The following is a 19,992-nucleotide window of genomic DNA, read 5'->3' on the forward strand; positions in this document are numbered from 1 at the left end:
TGTAGTGTTCATGTGAGAGACACAGACACTTGTTTAAATTCACTACGCTTAGTATTTTTTCAGTAAAAAGACATGTACCTCTGAGTTACCTGAACTATCATTCTTCTATAATTTCTTTTTCCTCCATTTTTTCCCTGATTTTTTCCTTCTTAAATTTTTTCAGGTATTTAGATTTTTCTAGACTAACACTGTATCTTTTTTCTAATGATCTTTTTAGGGAAAATGTGTTACTTATTCCAATACTATTAAATTTTTATTTTGACAACCATTTTAATTCCTAAGAACTTTCTCATTCTCTCCTTCCTTTTCCATACTAGGCTATTCTTGATTTATGATGCAGATCTTCAAATCTTTCCATAGACACTAAAGTTTTCAGTTACCCTCTCAGGCCAGCTGTTTCCGTGCAAGGGCTTTTTGTTGCCTGCTGTTGGTTTTCTTCACAAGTAGTAAATCTTGGTTGAACATTTAAGATAATTTACATAAAAACAAAGGAGCTGGCCTCTGGTGGCTGGCGGAGTTTCCTCTGCGGCTGGGAGTTTGAAATCTCAGCAGACTTTTTATGGAATGGGAGGGACGATGTGAACTTCGCACACACAGAGAGCATATCAAGTGGGAGACTTCACTTTAGGGTACACAGGCAGAGGGCAGGAAGGAGGACCCTTCCAAATGCCCAAGTGAGAAGGGTTTTCCTACACTGGAAGTGGGAGCCCTCCCGAAGCAGAAACAGTTCTCCAGCTTTTGTTTCCAGTTTAGTTTTCATTTAGCGATGGCTGCAGCTAACCCACGCATGCAGGGTTGAGGAGAGCCACAGCAAGAACCCGCACAGCGGTCCTCCGTCTTGTCCTTCCGTTTTCTGCTCTCAGCCTGCGGCCTCTTGGAGATAGATACTTGTGGGAAGACTCCATGCCTGCTAAGTCCTCACTTGTAAGAATTCCAGGCTATTGTTTTCTTTACTCCCATTTATCTGCTAGTAAGTTCCCAGCTCATTACCACTGTGGGATAAACGATCCGTCCAGGAGGTAGTTAAGAATACTGGTGAACATCTCGGGGAGCAGGTCTCTCATCAACAGTCTTCATAACAAGTGTTTGTATGTTGCAGTTTTATGGCCTATGTTTAAAATCATCCACCTCCCTCCCTGTTATAAGTAAATGATCATCCAGTTACTCAAAGTTCCAGGTAGGTTTTCCTTCCAGAAGAAAATGACTTCACAGAATACTCAAATACTCGTTCCAGAGGAAAATGACTTTAATCAGACTTTAATCAATAACCCCTACATACCAAATGCCAATTCCAAATCTCCTCTCCCTTCTATTTACATTCATTTATATTCTAAAATTTTCATGCCTCTCTTGCCAAATCGTTTAATTACAATCAATTTCTCAAAAATCCTCTCTAAAGATTGTAAACCTTGAGCTTATTACCCTAAAAATGAAGTCTGGACCTTACACTTTGGTGGACAAATCATATTCTCTTTTGGGCCCTGGTCTGAGTGGTCAGACTGGCATCCACTGGCCATACATAACTGCGTATTACCAATACCTTTTCAGAGATAATGTGGTTCTAAGGAATACTATATGGATATTTTAAACAAACAGCAATACTGAAATGAGTCACTGAAATAATATTAAGTGAATAAACAAGTGTACAAATTTGTTCATATATAGAATAAACAAATAAACCTTAAAACAGTTCGTATTAATTTAATGAAGTTGTGGATTGAAATATTTTAATTCCTTTCACAATATCCTAATACCGATCTAGTAACGAAAACGAGGACAAAAAAAGCACTTTTTACACAAAAGGAAAACTTTAAGAATCAATGGGACTTTGGGGAAGAAAAACTTGTAATGATTATAATGAGATAAAAGACTTACTCAGAACTCCACTAGAAAAAAACCGAGTCATTTAGAACTCAACTTTTTCTTAGTAGATACAGTTTCCAGGGTTCTCATCCATAACCAGAATCCCTACATACCAAATGCAATATAGAAGGAAAGCTGCAGAACACGGTCTGCACTGTAGTCTGCATTTTATAGTCAGAATGACTCAAAGCCTCACACAGAAACTTCATTCCATAATCTTCCACAAAATTAGCCCTCAAATTCAGGTGAATCAAAGACTTGTTGCTTGCGAAAACACTTACCAGTTCACAGCTACTGTTTTTCCACGATAAACAGTCTAAACGGTAAACAGATAGATACAAGCAAAGGATGGATGTCAGTCACTATGTATTCTGTACTTCTCTCCCTGCATCCCAAACCCATCTCATAGTCTATCATCACTGCTTCCCTTTTATTTCTCATCTAGGACTCCAGGCCTCATGCTCAATGATAACAAAATGGTTATGTTGTTGTTTTCAATAAACTTCCGGGTTTGTTTTTTTTTTTAAGATTTTATTTATTTATTTGACAGAGAGCACAAGCAGGGGGAGTGGCAGGCAGAGGGAAAGGGAGAAACAGGCTCCCTGCTGAGCAAGGAGCCCAATACGGGGCTCCATTCCAGGACCGTGGGATCATGACGTGAGCCGAAGGCAGACACTTAACTGAGCCACCCAGGTGCCCCAAAACTGTATGTTTTAATCAGCTCAGGGTACTATAACAAAATACCAACAAACTGTTGGCTTCTCATGGTTCTGGAGTTTAAGGCTTAAGATCAGAGCGCCAGCATTAGTTGAGTTTGCTGAAGGCTTTCTTCCTGGCTTGCAAACAGCTACCTTCTTGCTGAAAGCAAGGTGGGGAGGAGAGAGTTTTGGTGTCTCTTCTTATAAAGGCACTAATCCCATCATAAGGTCCCCACTCTCCTGACCTCATTTAAACGGAAATATCTCCCAAAGGTCCCATCTCCAAATACTATCACATTCAGGGTTAGAGCTTAAACTATACTTTTTTTTAATAACATATAAATTTTTTAGAGGAAGTGAATCACTACATTGTACACCTGAGGTCAATGTAGAATTGTCAACTACACTCAAATAAAAAAAAATTTTTTTTAAACATACACATTTTCAAGGGAGAGGGCACATTTCAGTCCACAGCACTGTACCTACTCAGGAGTGTCCCTTCTTATGGTAGTAATGATCAAACTCATAAACCTAATTTGAGAGTTTGTTATGTGCCAGCATCGTGTCACATGCTTATATGGGAAGGTTTGCTTACTATATAGGTGAGGGAACTGGCTCTAGCTCATTAGCTAGACTAGGGTTACAGCCGGTACACTGTCGTAGAGCTAAGATTTTTAGCTCAGGCAGCTTAACTATAAAGCTCAAACTCCTAATTCTCTCCCTACCCTGCCTTACCTTGAGGAAAAATCATACTGAGAACCGAGGAACTGAGTTCAGGAATTTACTATTTCAGTTGCCACACTTTTGGAACTGGGTAGAGAAGAGCTCCAAATATCAAAGTGATTCTTTTGATAACTGCTCATAAGAAAATAAACCAGACAGACACCCCCCCCCCCAAATGCTGACTACAGAAAGAGCTAAGAGAAAAGCACAACTTTGGAGAGTATACAAACACCTGTTTGAAAGGGGTGACTCTGAGTGCCAACCGATGAGACACACCTTCCAGAAAGCACCTGGAAGTGATGACCATCCAACAGGCCCTGCAGGAACCGAGTAATGATGGATCACTCCCTGGCTCCAGTGAGGGCCTAGGCAACCAGCACTGAGTCAAATACTGCTGCTCAATAGATGTCTGCATCCCTTTGGAGAGGAAATTTGAAAAGACATATTTAAAGCTTCATATGATGTTCTCTTCACCACTTAACTTAAAAAAGTCAAGATGTACACAAAAGTTTATGTACAAGGACAGTCGATATTATTTCACAAATCAACATAAATGTATTCTGGTTACTAAAAACACATTAATTTTTAAAAAGTTCAGAAGATACAGAGATGTTTAAAAAAACTGAAACAAAGAACTTTGGCTATTACTGCTCAGATTTAACCACTGTTATAACTGGGCTCTTCCCTCAGTCATGTGTATGAATCTAGTTTATATTTTTATAACTCACTGCTTTGTAACTTTTTAAAAAACATACTCATCTTGGCGAGTTACTGATGCCAAAAATAGATTCACGTCACTTTTAATGAATGCTTAGTATTTGTTGCATGTATACAGCCTAATTTAATCAACTCTTGATGGACTTTTAGTTGTTTTTAATGGTGGAAGTCAGAAAGCAGCAGTACCTGGCTGGCTCAGTAAGTACAGCATGCGACTCTTGACCTTGGGTCATGAGTCCAAGCCCCACGGTATAGAGATTACTTAAATAAATAAATAAATTAAAAAAAAGAAAGAAAATCAGAAAGCAGCGATATAGAATTATTATATTTGCAAGACTGAAAACACTTGTCTTATCTCACCCTCCTAAGATTTCATTAAAACAATACTTAAGAGATAGAAAGAGACATAAAGATCAAGACAAGAAAATGGAAAAGAAAAGGACCATCAGTGGATTGGAGATTTCAAAAACACTCGTGAACACAGGAAGTTGATGAGAAATGACCACAGCTAGGGGGAAGTAGCAGAAACCATGGAGGGTGTGAGATAAAGCCAAGGAAGAAACCAATGCGCTCTACAAAGATTGCTAGAAGGGTCCAGAACCAGGAACCACGGAGTGTGGGGATGAGAGGCAGGGCAAGAAACCACACGTGAAATAGGTGTCCCTCCCTCCAACCCAGCACACAGAGTGCCTCACAGCCACAATCTACCCCCAGGGTAGGAGGAGGAACGGAGAACACCCAGAACTTCCCGACACAGATACGCAGAAAACACCGAAATGTTATTCTTTACATACATTTAATGGCTCCCCAGAAAATACCCTGCATTCTGCCACTTAGGTCAGCACTCCTACCCCATCATCTTAGCAGATGACCAGTCTCACCTGAGTACAGAGAGGCGATAATCCATTTATTACCTCATTCTTAAATATAAACAGTCAAGATCCTCAGACATTTGAGGAAGTTTCCAGGATGAGAAGACAGAAATATCACCTTCCAGTAGAAAGATTAAAAAATAGATAAACAAGAAACCACCCTGTGAAGGAAAGAATTAATTCAGGAAACAGGGGAAAACACATGTACACATGGAAGAAGTTTCACCCTTAAGCCAGTAACAGGATGCTGCGAAGGAGTACGAAGAACAAAAACCCCTGAAAGGTAAAAGCAGGGCTGAAATGAAGTCAAGAGAAGGGCGTGAAGATAAAAACTGACGCAATCTTCAACTAAACAGCTGAACACACAAATGGAAAGAGAGACAAGAGACAGAAAATCAATCTGGAACTTCAACCCTCAATTAATAGAAATTCCAGGAAGAACATAAGTCATAAAGTGAGGCAGAGAATTTCTCACAATTGAAGGGCAAGAGCCTTCAGACTGAAAGGCCTTACTGATCACTTGGGACCCGGCGCTGGAGAGAGGGGACCCCTGTGCATGCCACGAGGAGCCACCGTGCTGCCACTGCCGAGGAAGAGCGCCGAGCGGTCCCTCCAAAGGTCAGACATACAACCACCACAGGCCCATCAACACCACTCCCAGGTATTGTCCCGAAAGGACAGAAGCTGGCATTCGAATGAAAACTTGAACATGAATGTTCACAGCAGCACTATCCACAATAGCCAGAAGTAGAAACAACTCGAGTGCCTATCAACTGATACACATATCCATATAGTGGAGTTACCTTCTGGCCATTAAAAGCATTGAAGTACTGATAGATGCTGGCACACGAGTGAACCCCGAGAAGCCAGCAGCAAAGGAACGCTCCACGTACGTGAAATGTCCAGAAGATGCAAATCTCCAGCAACAGAATCCTCTGCCTACAAAGTATTCCGATCAGTGTTGCTTAGGTTGTGAGGAATGGGGACGACAGCTAAAGGGTATGGAGCTTCTGTTTGTGGAGATGGAAATGTTCTAAAATTGGCGGTGGTAATGGTTGCATGTATCTGAATACGCCGAAAACCCCTGAATCAATCGTACACTTTAGTGGCTAAGTTGTACTGCTGTTAATTATATCTCAATGAAATTTTTTAAAAGGAGGAATTAATCACTTCAAATGCCTAAAAGAAATCTAGAGATAAGTATGCTTTGGATGGGGCTCAGAAGACAAGAAAATGTGTATTAGGTGAGGAAGCAAAGTCCAATGAGTATGCGAAGGGGAGGTGTGGCATCTGTGAGTCCCGGACGGCAGAAGACCTCTTCCCTGACAGGGTGGAGGTAAGGGTGTGTGCGGAAGCAATGTAGACAGCAGGTGCTCTCCTGACAACGGAGGGGAGACAGAGGCTGCCGCTGGCGGTCCGCTGAGGGTGCAGGAGACACTTGCAGGGAATCACGCATTCTTCAACGTCGCTGGAACGCAGGACACGTGTAAGTGACCTGCCTGAGTGCTCTTCCAATGCACTGGCAGCAAGCACCTGCTGTCGAACTGGGTCTCCTTTCTCTTGTCTCCCTAATGCTCCTAGGTTCACACAAGTGTCCTGAATTCATTCAAAAAACATCTTCACCCACTGAGCATCCAGGCACTACCCAGCATTCCTCACACAGGGAACCTGTTTTCACCACCTTTAATCAGCCAGGTGTCACTCTCACTCTGAGATTCAACTTAGCATTGAGAGAAATCAGAGTCCAAACACTGAATACAATTTAAAGGTAGGAGATTATGAGAACATTTTTCACAAAGCTCACACAGTAACAGGGTAGAGGTCACTCTGTCCCTGCTCTGCTACCAAGTCTTCTGGCCTTGATGCTAAGGCTGCCTTCACAACTCCACGAGTCTATCGGTTATAGAGGAAGAGGGGGGGCTGTATTACAGGAACTCAAGTCTGACCGTTTGATTAGGGAAGGAGGCAGGGAAGTGGAACAAGAAAAGCAGGGGAAGCAAGGTAAGCAGCGTTGGTCCTAACCTGGAGCCCCTTCAGTGGGAAATTGAGGGAAGCTGTGAACAGGGCCCGTGTGCTTTTGGTCCCAAAATCCCATCTTGAACTGGCTATTGTTGGGAGGACCCAGGGACTATCATGAATGGAGATGTTTTGCTTCCTGTTCTCAAGCCTTCCTGTGTTCACCCTCTCCCCTCCTGGCTTTGAGTAAAAAGAACACCCTTCTCCCCTATACTGCAAGAGCCCTAGCAGGACCTTCTGATAACTCAGAACCAGGTGGGCAGCATAGAGGCAGGATGTGAGGAGGCAGGCTGATTTCCGGCAGGAAAAAAAGGGAAAGCAAGGAGATAGTGGGTCTGGGTTTTAGTCACCTCAGAACCTTTCCAGGACCTTTGAAATACTTATAAAAGGAAAATAATCTTTACTAATGCAAAGTCTAGTCCATGCAAATCTGCTTGTGATTCCTTAGAATAAAATTAATGATAATTGACAATAGTGATATCACAGTATTGTGAACTACTGTTTAACATCACATAACATTCAGGGTTTTTTTTTTTTTTTTTTTTTTTTCAACATAAAACTATCCAAGCTCTAGGCCCCCATGCAGCTGCAGATCCCCTCAGCACAACAGCTGGCTTCTGCCTGGTTACTGTTAAACTTCCAGGTGAAAAACTAAACCCAGACTGCTCATTTGATATCTATAACTTTTTCTTTTACAGATGAAACTTAAAGTAATATAACAGATTTAAAATAAAGAGGTGAGCTATGAGAAACCAGACAGAGATAAACAAAATAAGGAATGGTAACATTAACATCAGATAAGGGGATATAGGTTAGACATAAGTTAAAAGCATTAAACAGGATAAAAAGGAACTTACAAAGAAGACAGGGCATAGTCTTGTGTGAACCACTGACACAGCAGTTAAATACATAAAGGAAACCTTTTAGAAATGCAAGAAAAACTTGTTTCAAAATAAGTTGGAAATTTTAATCACACCTCTTCTAGAAATAGACTGATCTAGGAAATATAGCAGAGAATTGAACTTTAAAATCAATGAACGTGAATTCTAAAACCAGTAGACCTGATGGAACAGAGGCATTGAACTTTTTAATTCCAAGTAGAAAATACACATATTTTAATACCCACAGAATGTGTAATCCTTGTGGACTTGCCAAAGAGGAAATGCTTAGTTAAAACATACAGAATCTTATTCTCTGATTACGATAAAACTGGAAAATAATACAAGCATGACTGCCATCATGCAGTGCACTTGAACTTCCAGAGTGATGTATGTCAATACATCTATCTCCCAGTAAAACTGAGGAAAGAAAATGATTGAAAAACTTAAGTATTTAAAAAAATTATATCCGACTCTAATTCTTGGATCACAGAAAAAAATGACAAAATTACAACATATGTAAAAAGCAATGAAAAAGAGAACTCTTTATACCAAAAACTATGTAACATAAAGACAAGTTGTATTCAGAGGCCAATTACTTCTTTAAAATGTCTTCATCAAAAATGAAAGATTAAAAATAAAAGCCCTTAAAAAAATAAAGGCTTAGATTAATATTAAGAAACTGGAGAAGAACAAAAGAGTAGGAAAAGGAACTACCACCAAAACCCAAATTAGAAAACAGTAAGTAAGGGCAGAAAAACTCCAAAGCCGGTTCTTTGAAGCATTCAACAAAAGAGACAAATCCTCTGTGAGTCTGATTCAAGAAAAAAGAAAACAAAAATATGTAAGGTTAGGAATGAGAAAGTAAAACAACTCATGTATAGAACAGATTTTAAGAATCACAAGAGAATTCAATACACAGTACAATGGACAACTAATTTGGAAAACCTATTGAAAATGGAAGACTTTCAAGCAAAATATAAATTATAGTTGATCCCCCACAAAAGAGAAGAGTTGACTTTTTAAATGATCACAGAGGAGTGTGGACACATCATTTAAAACCCACCATATAATACTGCATCATATAATAGTCTCACAATTGATTTTTCTCCTCGGCCTTAAAAGAGCGAATAATTCTGAAGTCACTTAAATTATTTCAGACCATTACTAAAATATGAAATGCTCCCTAAAGTTATTTTAAGGGATCTAGTATAATCTTAAATACTAACATCTGATTAATACAGTAGCAAAAAAGCTCTCCTATATATCAGTCTAACTAATAAGAGATACGTTCTAAATAAAATACCAGTAAATGGCAACCAAGAGCGTATCAAAAGAATATACTTCAACCAAAGAGAATTACTTGGAGACCCTATCAATATTTTAGTAGGCACTGTATCAAAACTGTTTATTAATTTATGATAAGCTGATATATTGAAAACACTGAATTTCCCATACTGGCACATGAAATCTCCATTTACTTGTCTTTAATGTTTTCATAATTCTTCATATTTCTCATAAAAAGTCTCTTTGTACAGAGCATTTATATTGGGTTCCTTTTCCCCCTATTTTATAACTGGTGTATAAGAAAAACTTCAGTGCCTATATGTAATTTATTTAGCCACCTTACTGAACCATTTAATTCTAATAATGTAATTTCATTCTTTTCCATTTTCTAGAAATAAAATCACATCATCTAAAAATAATATCTTCACTTCTTCCTTTTCTAACATTTTTGTCCTTTTCCTGTTTTATTGTTTTAGCTAGAAAAGCTAGCACCATGTTGAGTATTAGTAGTGAAGGTAAATATTCCATTTCTTTCTGAGTTTACTGGAATGTTTCCACTGTTTTATCATTAAGTATGAAATTTACTACCAGTTTCTTTAAAGTGCCTTTTATCAAGTTGCTATTTGTCTATTCCCATTTTGCTAAGTGTTTGCTTTTCAACCAAAGGAGGTATTGAATATTTTCAAAAAAGGCTTTATCAATTGAGATGATCATATAGCTTTAAACCTCATGCAGATTTGAACTACTAATACAGTGATTTATAGAAACAGGTTTTTAGTGTTGAATCATTTCTGGGCTAAAACCTTTCTGTTCCAGAGGGAGGACACAACTGAATTTGCTAATATTTTATTTTAGGGCTTTGTATTTATGGGAGTTTGATAGTTTTTTCTTCTTGTGCTATCTTTGAAAGGTTTTGGCATTATGGGGATGCAAACATTATAAAATGAGTTGAACAACTCTCCTTGATGGCAGCACTCCAGGAATAAGGGACAGCATGAGCAGAGACACCAGGATGAAAAATAACAGGATACGCTCAGAGAATAGGATTTAAGACTTCTTAAAATGGACTAAGTAACACAAAGTAGGTTTGACTCAAGTTGCTCATTAATCTTCAAAGCACAATTCCTCTGCCAAAACACTTTTACTGCTCATTTTACATAAAGAATAGGGTCCAAACTTTTCAGCTTGTATTCAAGATCCTTCCTGCTTTAAACTTACTTCACATTTCAACCTGTGCTTTCTTGTCTGTGATATCTGTTTGCCTAGAATGCTGGGTATGAGCCATGATGACACATCCAAATTCTATCCACCTATGAAGGCAATAGCTCAAATGTCCATGAAAACTTCTTGGATCCAATTGAACTATGTTTGAATTCCTGTGTACTACAGCAAATTGTCAGCTTTTAGCTTGCCAACTTCTTAGCTCTTTGACAGCTTTACAAGGTTAGCCAGTGTCACCCCCCCCCCAAATTTCATGTCTTTCCCAGAACCTTAGAATGTGACTTGATTTGGAAACCGTCATTGCAAATCTAATTAGTTAAGATCAGCTTATACTGGAGTAGCGTGGTCCTTTGTCCAGGAGGACTTTGTCCTTTTAAAGAAAGAGACAGATACACAGAGAAAACACCATAGTGGAACAGTGAGGAGATCCGAGTGATGAAGCTACAAGCCAAAGAACTCACAGGATGGCTACATCACCAGAAACTAGGAAAAGGCAAGGAAGCCTTTTTACCGAGAGTTTCAGAGAAAGCATGATCCTGCTGACATCTTCATTTCGGACTTCTTGGTTCCAGAACTGTAAGAGAATAAACACGTTGTTTTAAGCCACTCAGCCTCTGACACTTCGTTGCAACAGCCCTAGTTAACTAAAACAAGGGCAATTTTAGTTTGTAATTTATCTTCCTAATCTCAACAGCGCTATGTCACTAGTCCAGCTGAAACCTATGTAGGTACTCAGGCCCTTTCACGAGTGGGATTCCAGCAGCAGTAGTCAGGAATTACCAGACGCTTATGAGCTCCTGCTCTGAGACGACGGACAGCCAATGCTCACTAAGTGGTAACCATTATGAGTGCAAGGTATGCGGCTACGCAAATAAACGGAAGGCAGAAACTAAGTAGAATACGGGGCAGCTGGCGGGGGAGGGTTTCGATCCCCCGAAGGGACGCTCAGGGAGGAAGGAGGGAGTTCTTGAGGAGACAGGAGTCTCCAAGCCGCTCTCCCAGGCCCCGCTGAACAGCTCAGCCCTCTCCCCACTCTCCCGCGGGGACCCAAAACAGCGACCTCCAGTCCAGCAATAATCCCCATCCACCTACCCCGCCACCGACTGGCACCCGCAAGCGCATCCGTACCGCGTCGGCGGGTCCCGCTAAAATCCACTGTTGCGTGGGGCGGGACTTCCTCCCCACGCCTGGAAACCGGAAAGGGCTCTTTACCACCGGAAGGAGAGAGGAGGAGTTGGCGCGATCGGATGTGGGAGGGCTGGGTTCGTCTGTGGCGTAGGGAGGCTCCTTTCTGGCCACCGGCGGGGCGGGCGACAACAGCGTTTTAGTAGGCAGGCTGGCTGGTGTGTCGGGGTTCAGGGAATATGGCGGGGAACCGGCGTAGAGGTGAGAGGTCGGCGTGTCTGTCGCGGGGTCCGCATCACCTGCGAGCTGGGTCTCGTTCCTAACTCGAGCTTAGCTTTCTCGACTTCGTCTAAAAAAACTAAGCTCGGTCGTTCAGGGAGCTGTGGTGGGGATAATATGTAGAAGGGAGAAATGCCAGAGTAAGGGTTAAAGGAAAAATAATGCAGTAGGTGATTCACGTAAGTGGTGGCCCGTGTCGCTTAAAGGATGTGACGCAAGGGCCTGTACGGAACCAGACGGTTTGAATCAATTACTCCTACTCCTGCCTGAGGCAGCAGCACCTGTTGCATTAATTTGAAAACATAAAGGCACGGCCGGTCATTTTTAAGCTTCCTAAATCCGCTGGGAACGTCATTTGGTGTCGGACGAGGAACAGCCATTGGGTCATCGCCCCTTGGTTCAGTTTATATTAAAAGCTTCGAAACTTTTAGGCCTCAGGACCCTCTAATAATTAAATTATTGAGGATTCCAAATATATCTATCTATCTGTCTAAGTCTTTTTGGTGTTAGAGGTTAAAACTGAGAACTGTTTTAAACCCAAGAGTGTACAAGCATACACTGTTGTCAGAGTGTTGAATGTCTCACAAGTAGCTTCTGGTTAAATTCTGCTCTGTATGTTCATGGAATAAGAGTGAAAAGGGCAAATGTCTCAGTGTTGTTATGAAAGTAGTTTTTACCTGACTAACCCTTGAAAGGGTCTCAGGGGCCCCCACAAGAACCACACCACAACCCTCTGTGCAAATGTTCCAAATAAACTTGAGATGATTGCTGTTACAAGTGATGGTGACATGAGCAGAAGTATTACCTTTAAAATGCAGTAACAGTCTTTTGTTTCTAGGACATGTATAAATAATTCAAGGCACAAGAAACACATTTTCCAGTTTGTTTTCCTTTCCTCCTGTTGATTTGTATAGCACTTGAAACAGCAGTTCAGACTAACTTCTAGAGAGTCAGGGCTAAGGAGAGAAGACCACCCCGTGAGTGGATTTGGACATGGATAGGCTGTAAGTAGTTTCTGTTCCACTCACTCCCCTGGCTATTTAACTCTTGCTCACCTTCTCCACCAGTGACCACAGCAGGTTACAGTCTGCATCTCCCTTCGCTCACATGCTAAACTCGAGACTTGTAGGAACTGCACAGAAACGTACCCGCTACTGAGTTCATAATGATTACCGTAAGTAGGTAATCAGTGTTTAAAATGCCTTTTGCTTTACAGAAATCCTTGGTAGATGGTTACATGTGGTTATTTTGGGGAGATTGGCTTGAGATTCTTTGGAGGGCTGGCAACATAGTTTTCCAATGTAAAGATTTTTATTTATTTATTTTTGGAGAGAGCGAGAGAGCACAGAGGGAGACAGAGAAGCAGACTCCCCACTGAGCAGGGAGCCCGACACTGGGCTCCATCTCACAACCTGGAAATCATGACCTAAGCGGAAGGCAGACCCTTAACGGACTGAGCCACCCAGGTATCCCCAGAGTTTTTCAATTTAAAATTATGAAACCTAGGACCTGAAAATTCCATAAACTTTCTAGGAAAGGATGAGATTTCAAGAATGAGAGGTGCCTCAATATATGTAGGATTTTTCACCCTACATCTGATATATAAATTTGGCTACAATTTTTGGGGGGTGAGGAAGTCTCTCCCATAAAATAATTTTTAAAAGATACTTGACATTTGAGAAGGTATTATTACCTTTGGTCTTTATATGTCCCTGGGTGGGGGGGTCATTACCTTTACAACATGGCATTTCTCCATGAAAGTCTTAGATTCTAAGGCCAGCAGAGAGTCGTGGTGTGGTGTGCTATGAGATCAGGCTCTGTCAGGGCCTTCACTCCACTCATCAGCTTCCAAACATACAAACCGAATTGATGTTTCAGAACATTTAAAATATATATGTTGTGGACTCCGGGCTCTCTTAAGAATGGTCAAAACTGCAATAAATCTTAAATGTGGGTGTTAGAGATCTCTTGCAGGGATGGGGAGGAAGCATTCTAAACGACCTACGTCTTCCTCACGTGTCATTCTTGTTAGCCTCCTCCCACTCCTCCCAGGTCAGAAGTCGAGGTTACTAATGGGATCATGTGGTAGATCCTTCTGGTGTATTGGGACAGAAGAAAGATTGAGAATCACTCTTATTTTTTCTCTCCCTCTCCTCACCCCACGCAATTTGATGAAGAGATTTAATTTGTAAGACAATTTGATGTCTCTTACCTCTTTTCAGGTATACGAGCTCTTCGAAAGCAGACTGTCATTGCTTCCGTGTTCTGATCATTCAGAGATTAGGAGATACAGTTCCTGCCTTTGGTTTACATACAGCCAAGTGGAGCAGACACAGGTCAATAGTTGCTGTATGCCACTAAAAAAGAGGTGAGTGTGTGGCACTGAACTCAGCCTGGGAGAGGGAGGATTTAGGGGGAACTGCTTCCAGGAAGTGACCTTTGAGCTCACAGGCATTAGGTGGGCAAGAAAGGGTAAGTCGTTCCAGGTGCCTAGGGATCTATGGCTTGTTCGTATCGTCTACCTTTCTTCAGAGGTCTGTCCTTCTTTTGGACAGTGCTTCTCTTGTTTTCCTTCTCCCTCCCTGTCCGTTTCCCCCTTCATTGGGTGTGTTTGGGACATAAAAGAAGTCAGAGGGTAGGAAACTTTCTGAGTGGTAGAATAAGATGACAGGCTTACCGGGAAGCAGTGTATGTACTCAGGAAATCCATCTCCAAGAACTAAGTTCCTGCTTTGTTAAAATGCATAGCTGGGAAAGCTCAGTTTTGTTGATCGAGTGCTTTTCTGTCAAATGGATTATGTTCTGTCTCCAGTCTTGAATTTAAGGGCATCTCTTAAGCCCACATCTAGGCCTAGGAATGAGCATGGGGGAGACAGCAAAATTAGAATCCAAGGTCATACTACAAAAGCATTTTTATCGGCTCTGTGTGCATGACTGCATGTTGTTTGAGCTGCATGCTGTGTAACTGAATTGTCACAATTCAAATCAATGATAGTTTTAATTCCACCAGGATTTGAGTAAGGTGGAAATAGAGAAGAACCTGATACTGTCAAAGTCTGGGAGAATGAAGAGAAAGCAGTCAGTCCGTGAATGGGGCTTAATTATTTTCCTGGGATTGGGGGTTGCAGGAAACAAGCAGAGAAGTAGTAGGGCGTGATCTATGTGACAAGAAGCACCTGTGCCATAGCTACTCTAAAATAATTACTGCCCAGGGGCGCCTGGGTGGCACAGCGGTTAAGCGTCTGCCTTCGGCTCAGGGCGTGATCCCGGCGTTATGGGATCGAGCCCCACATCAGGCTCCTCCGCTGGGAGCCTGCTTCTTCCTCTCCACTCCCCCTGCTTGTGTTCCCTCTCTCGCTGCCTGTCTCTATCTCTGTCAAATAAATAAATAAAATCTTTAAAAATAAATAAATAAAATAATTACTGCCCAGCTCATTGTCACGCTCCTTCTAGGAGACGTGCTGACTGGCTGGAGTCTTCTTCCCAAATCACTGACTCTCATCTTGCATTTAGATTCCTTAACCATTGATTGCAGTGAGGAAAAATCTCTGAAAACTTGAAAAGTAATCAGTTACCTAAAAGTGACCAATTACCATTCCTTTCGTGTGATGACACGCTAGAGGACGGTGCTTTAAAAGCTGGACTTGGTCTTCTGGAGACTAAGAAAACAGAGTCCTTGAAGTCAAGCCGACTCTGCTGTTAGCCTCCTAAAGGAAAAGGTAGATAGAACAGGTCTTGTTTGCAAAATTAATTCAAGACCTACTTATCTACCAACAGCAACTACACACTTCGAGTCGTCTTTCTGTGGAAAATAGGAACAGTAAATTAAGAGATTAGAAAGGGTGGGAGAAGGTAGTGAGCCCACGAGACTCTTACTGTACTGTTCGGAAGGCGGCCGGAAATTGGAGAAGTTGTTCAGGAAAGTGGAGGACAGGACCCCTCCCGTGGTGCAGCCTGCAGAGGGTCCAGCAAGTTTTCTGGGAGCTGAGCCTCCTTGGATGGAGACCAGCACAGTCTCAGTTACAGAATGTCGTGTCAGAGTGACTTGCGCTGCGGGCAGCTGCCAGTGTGTAAGCCGTGTGAGCTGCTGCTTCTGTCAAATACTGGAGGATGGGAAGTAGTGAGGAAAAGGCCTCATTGCCCATATAATTGCTCTGCGTGATACTGACCACCAAGCACATGCTTCTGAAATATTTTACTGGGTGTGTATAAGTGACCGCATATCATTGTCTGAACCAGCAGGAAGTCAATTATCAAACATACACGTTTCCAAATAAAAGGCAATTTAATTACCAGAAACCAATGTCATTTTATATCGCAAGTCTCTCACCAACTTTCTAGTCCCATCTCAGGGTGCCTTCAAATTGGACTATTCTGAATTGCTAAGCCTGGGTTAGTTTACACTAAGATTTTGTGGTTATTTTACATATTCTCTCTCCCCTTTGTTGAGGGAAGCCAAAGCTTATGTTAAGAACTCGCTCAAGGCTTATAAACTGATAGAGGTGAAGCTCGGAAAAGAACAGACTGACCTGTTTTGTTTTAACTGTACGGAGTCAGGGATTGTGGCCTCAATCGTCTTTTTAAAAATCGTTTTCTTTGTTTTGTTTTTTCAACAGATTTATCAGCAGGTTGCAGGTGAACATGGCCTTGAGGTAAATCCTGCCCCTTGTTGAAATTCAGTTTCAGCGGATTATTCATGATATTTTGGGAACTGGAATATTTCACAGAAAAAAAAAATGTTTTGTTTGGTTCTGTTCTAGACTTGTTTTTTCTTCTTGTAGAAGAAACATGTTTAAACAAAAGTTCTTTATGCTGAATAATTGTGATGCTTTTAGCTGGTCATCTGTCTTATTTAAATTAAATAGATTTTAAATGCCAATGTTCAGTGCCAATTCTGCATGATTTTTCTTGGTCAAATAAAAATTTCACTCAAACCTTATAGGTGTCGAGTTTTTATCATTTTATCCATGTTTTTATTACGTGTGAAATATTCCATAAAGCCTGTTAGAATCCTGAATTCAGACTTGCCTTACCTGTGATATCCTTAGTTTCTATCTCAGTAGCTGAGAACAGTGTTGAATACACGCGTGTGTCTATTTTGTCTATAACCTGAACCATCTCTGTGCTTACATTGGCTGTACCTTCCTTACTTCAGGGTAGTGATCCAGCTGGGCAGGGCAGTGTTGTGTGTGTGTGTGTGTGTGTGTGTGTGTGTGGAGCTGGAAGACTGTCAAGGTGAGTTGTTAATTCAGGAATCGGACCTGCTGTTAATATCAACAGGCCGAGTTAGGAGACAGAGGAAGCGTTCACTGTGTCAGGCTCAGAGTGTGCTGGAAAACATGAAGGTTTTAGAGTTACGGAGCTTTCAGTTCACCCAGAACCTTAAGTGAAGAGATGAGGGGCATGTCTGTTTAGAGAGGCATCCCCGGGGCAGAATATAAACGGTCTCTGAGAATTGCTTCACGGATGGAGTCATTACTCCGCATCTTGCATCTTGACTTGCAGGCTGGAAGGTGCCGTGTGCAGAGCTTTAAAGGACAACCGGAGACCTGGGCCGCAGGACCGGGAACGCAGCCAGCGGGGCCGCGTGCTGTGGTGGCAGGCTGGCGCGAGAGCAGCCGGGCAGGAGGTCCCAGAGCTGCTGATGGGGAGACCACTTCGCCCACCAGTGCTGAGCTTGGGCCTTGGTGGGCTGTGTCTTCTTTTCAGAAACTGCCGTGCATTTGCTGCATGCCCTGTACCGTGCGCGCTCGTGTTCGTCGTTAAATCTCCCAGTCCCATGAGACGAGCCTATTTTTTCTTTGTTTAAAGGGAAACAGGAGCTCTTGAAGATGGTGGGACTTGTCTAGGGTTGAGGGCAAAGCAGCTACAGAGAAGCCATCAAGCGCAGGTCTTCTGATTGCAAATCTGGTTCTTTCTATGGGACAGTTCCTGGGGTCAGTTGCCGCTGATGCCTGTTTTTCCTGGTTTATTCCCCCGCCCCCTCTCTGATGCAGTGGAAGTGCCACATTTACGTGGAGGCTGCTTGGTGACAGGACGTGTGCAGTAGTACGGAGTGTTCCCTTTCTCCAGTCTTGCCATCGAGCTCCAGGGGCCCTTCTGTGCCTTGATACCGCCTGCCCTCCATGTTGTCTCCATCTCCTGGCCGCTCGTCCTTCACTGCAGTTTTGAAAGAGCCCCGCCGTCCCTCCCCGGAGAGCCGGGAGAGCCCAGGAGCGGTGGCTGGATGAGGAAGATACGAATTTGTTCTGTGTGTGGCGTGTACCTGTTTGTTATGTGTTAGCCCTTAGGGACTGGATGATGAATGAGACAGACACCGTCCCAGCCTTCATGGAATTGGGCATAGGCAGGGGTCATTCCAAAGTTGGAGTGGGCTAAGTTCTGTGAAGGAGAGGAACAGGGTGCCACGGAGTGCTCAGTGGGAGACCCCTCATCACAGTGCCATTAACTGCTGGGAAAACGGGAGAGGGGGAGGCACGTGGCTTCCCTGCTTCTCTTTGTGGACGGCACCTCGCCGTCTCAGGTCTGTTCCCGGCTGCTGGCGATGCGGCACTGGTGTGCCACCAACACATCCTCTCCTCCCTGTCCCCTGCCCCTCATCCCAAGCTCTGTAGGCCTCGGAGAGTCAGATACTTTGCCTATAAACAAATAGACCAGTGCAGTTTGACCACTTGACAACCTCTGAGTTCATGTTGGCCGAGCCCTCATGCGACAGTCGGGCCTGGAAATGTCTAACCTAACATCACAGAGGCGGCAGTGCACAGGGCTAGACTCCAGGTCCGGTGAAACAAGCGTCAGCACACCAGGCCACCAGAGGAGAACGTGAGCCGTGAACTGTGCCGGGTGCGTGGTGCTCGAATGCCGGTCCGACCGGCTGAGGGGTGAGTGGCCGAGAGGGGTGGGTACGGAAGAGAGACACGAAGCCGGGTATCAGAAGGGTCTAATAGAAAGTGACGTGCTTTGGCATTGCAATGCCATTACGTATCTTCAGACACCCAGGCTTTTCCAAAGAAAAACAGGGATGCACGAATCCGTGGAGCTGGCAGCTGAACGTGTAGAGGTGCTGAGAAATGTCCACGTTGAAAAATGACAGTTTGGCATTTTCATAGTCTAACAGAATGCCAATCTGCCTTGGGGCCACTGTTATTCTTATATCTGGAGTCCTCTTACTGTGCAGGAACTCATACTTATGCCTGAAAATTAAATGTTGATATGACAAAGCTTCAGAAATTCTGTAAATGGGTTCTTTACAGAACATTCATATTCATTTATTCAAATACTCCTATGATGGTGTTATTTTTTTTATTAACTACCAAAACAGGCCATTTCCAAAATTATATATCTCTTTTTTAAAATTTGGCCTAAGAGACTTACATTTTTAAACTCCATTTGTTTTTGAGCAATCTCTTAACCTAAAAAAATTACGTACAGTATCATAAACTCTTATTGCATCAAAATTTGTATAGAAAATAGAGGTTTTAAAATTTTGGATTTTAAGGATAAGCTGTATAAAGCCTTTGTAATAAAGGCATTTGAAACAGTCAGCCTCCTGATGTTTCATGTAGTAAAATGGGCCTTTTGGGAGAGTCTGTGCACAAGTACTCAGGCACAATTGTTAAACCTTCAGCCTTAGCAGGGCCGCCCAGGGGCCTGTCACTGTTCACCGCGGTGTAGCCCGGCACCCTCTCGCCACGCTCTGTAGCGCGTGCTTTGAAAAACAGCTGGCACCGAAACCAGCCCCAGGGACTTCCTACCCCTGCTACCCACAGACGTTTGCAGAGCTCAGTGCCAGCACGCCAGTCCACGCGTCTGGGAGGAGCACTTGGAATAGTCTCCGAGTGTGAGAGCAAGCCAGCCTGTCTCCGGCCCGGCTCGCCTCATCTTCCCCTCAGCTGCTTTTCTTAGCTAAGCAGCCACCAGAAGCTTCCCTTTCCTCTACCTTCCTCCATCACAGTAGAGTCAAGACTAAAGCAGGAAATAATGAGTCAGCTGCGATACCCAACCCTCACCCTCCACTCGTAACAGTCTCTCGCTCACACATCTTTCCAAGATGGGACCGCAAGGAACTGCTCCAGCCCTGGTGCTTGGCCTCTGGCTTCCTTCTTCCTGCTGTCTCATGTTCCCATGCTCTTCTGTCTTCTGACCTCCCGCAGACCCCCTACTCTTCCTTTTTATTCTCCCTCTGTCTTTCTCTGCCCTTCGTTCTTACCTTTCTGGGAGAGGTCACTGACTTTTAGTCTTACTTCAAGCAGAATCCAAATAAACCATTTGGCTCAGTGCCTAGTATTTCTTGTATTCCTCAAACTGGATCTGA

General features: G+C 42.8%; 1 protein-coding gene, 2 long non-coding RNA genes and 1 other non-coding gene across 12 annotated transcripts in view; 2 read left to right on the forward strand and 2 right to left on the reverse strand.

Moving 5' to 3' along the window:
* Nucleotides 1-238: 238 nt before the first annotated feature.
* On the reverse strand, nt 239-11,610 carry LOC103660217. 4 transcript variants are annotated; one of them, XR_567745.2, is made up of 4 exons: nt 11,368-11,462; nt 10,787-10,849; nt 3,515-3,701; nt 239-2,179 (listed from the first exon to the last, which is right to left on the reverse strand). It is a non-coding gene; the product is annotated as an uncharacterized LOC103660217 (long non-coding RNA). The 4 variants fall into 4 exon arrangements; XR_567746.2 differs by lacking the exons at nt 239-2,179; nt 11,368-11,462 and adding exons at nt 2,448-2,721; nt 11,488-11,610; XR_567747.2 differs by lacking the exon at nt 239-2,179 and adding an exon at nt 2,448-2,721 and having other exon boundaries at nt 3,561-3,701.
* Nucleotides 11,529-16,612, forward strand: LOC103660216. 5 transcript variants are annotated; one of them, XR_005838089.1, is made up of 4 exons: nt 11,529-11,661; nt 12,594-12,683; nt 13,902-14,047; nt 16,295-16,612. It is a non-coding gene; the product is annotated as an uncharacterized LOC103660216 (long non-coding RNA). The 5 variants fall into 5 exon arrangements; XR_005838087.1 differs by lacking the exon at nt 12,594-12,683 and adding an exon at nt 12,747-12,857; XR_005838088.1 differs by lacking the exon at nt 12,594-12,683 and adding an exon at nt 12,747-12,853 and having other exon boundaries at nt 11,530-11,661.
* LOC121105611 lies at nt 15,331-15,457 on the forward strand. Its single transcript, XR_005838219.1, has one exon.
* Nucleotides 15,945-19,992, reverse strand: part of FSD2 (fibronectin type III and SPRY domain containing 2) — a 46,992-nt gene continuing 42,944 nt past the window's right edge. For both annotated transcript variants that reach the window (XM_040642851.1, XM_040642850.1), the window contains exon 14: nt 15,945-18,871. In XM_040642851.1, the coding sequence (XP_040498785.1) occupies nt 18,619-18,871 (253 nt within the window). In that variant the 3' untranslated portion in view covers nt 15,945-18,618. The remainder of the gene's footprint in view (nt 18,872-19,992) is intronic.

This window comes from Ursus maritimus, unplaced genomic scaffold (genome assembly GCF_017311325.1).
Source record: "Ursus maritimus isolate PB19 unplaced genomic scaffold, ASM1731132v1 scaffold_27, whole genome shotgun sequence".
NCBI lineage: Eukaryota > Metazoa > Chordata > Mammalia > Carnivora > Ursidae > Ursus > Ursus maritimus.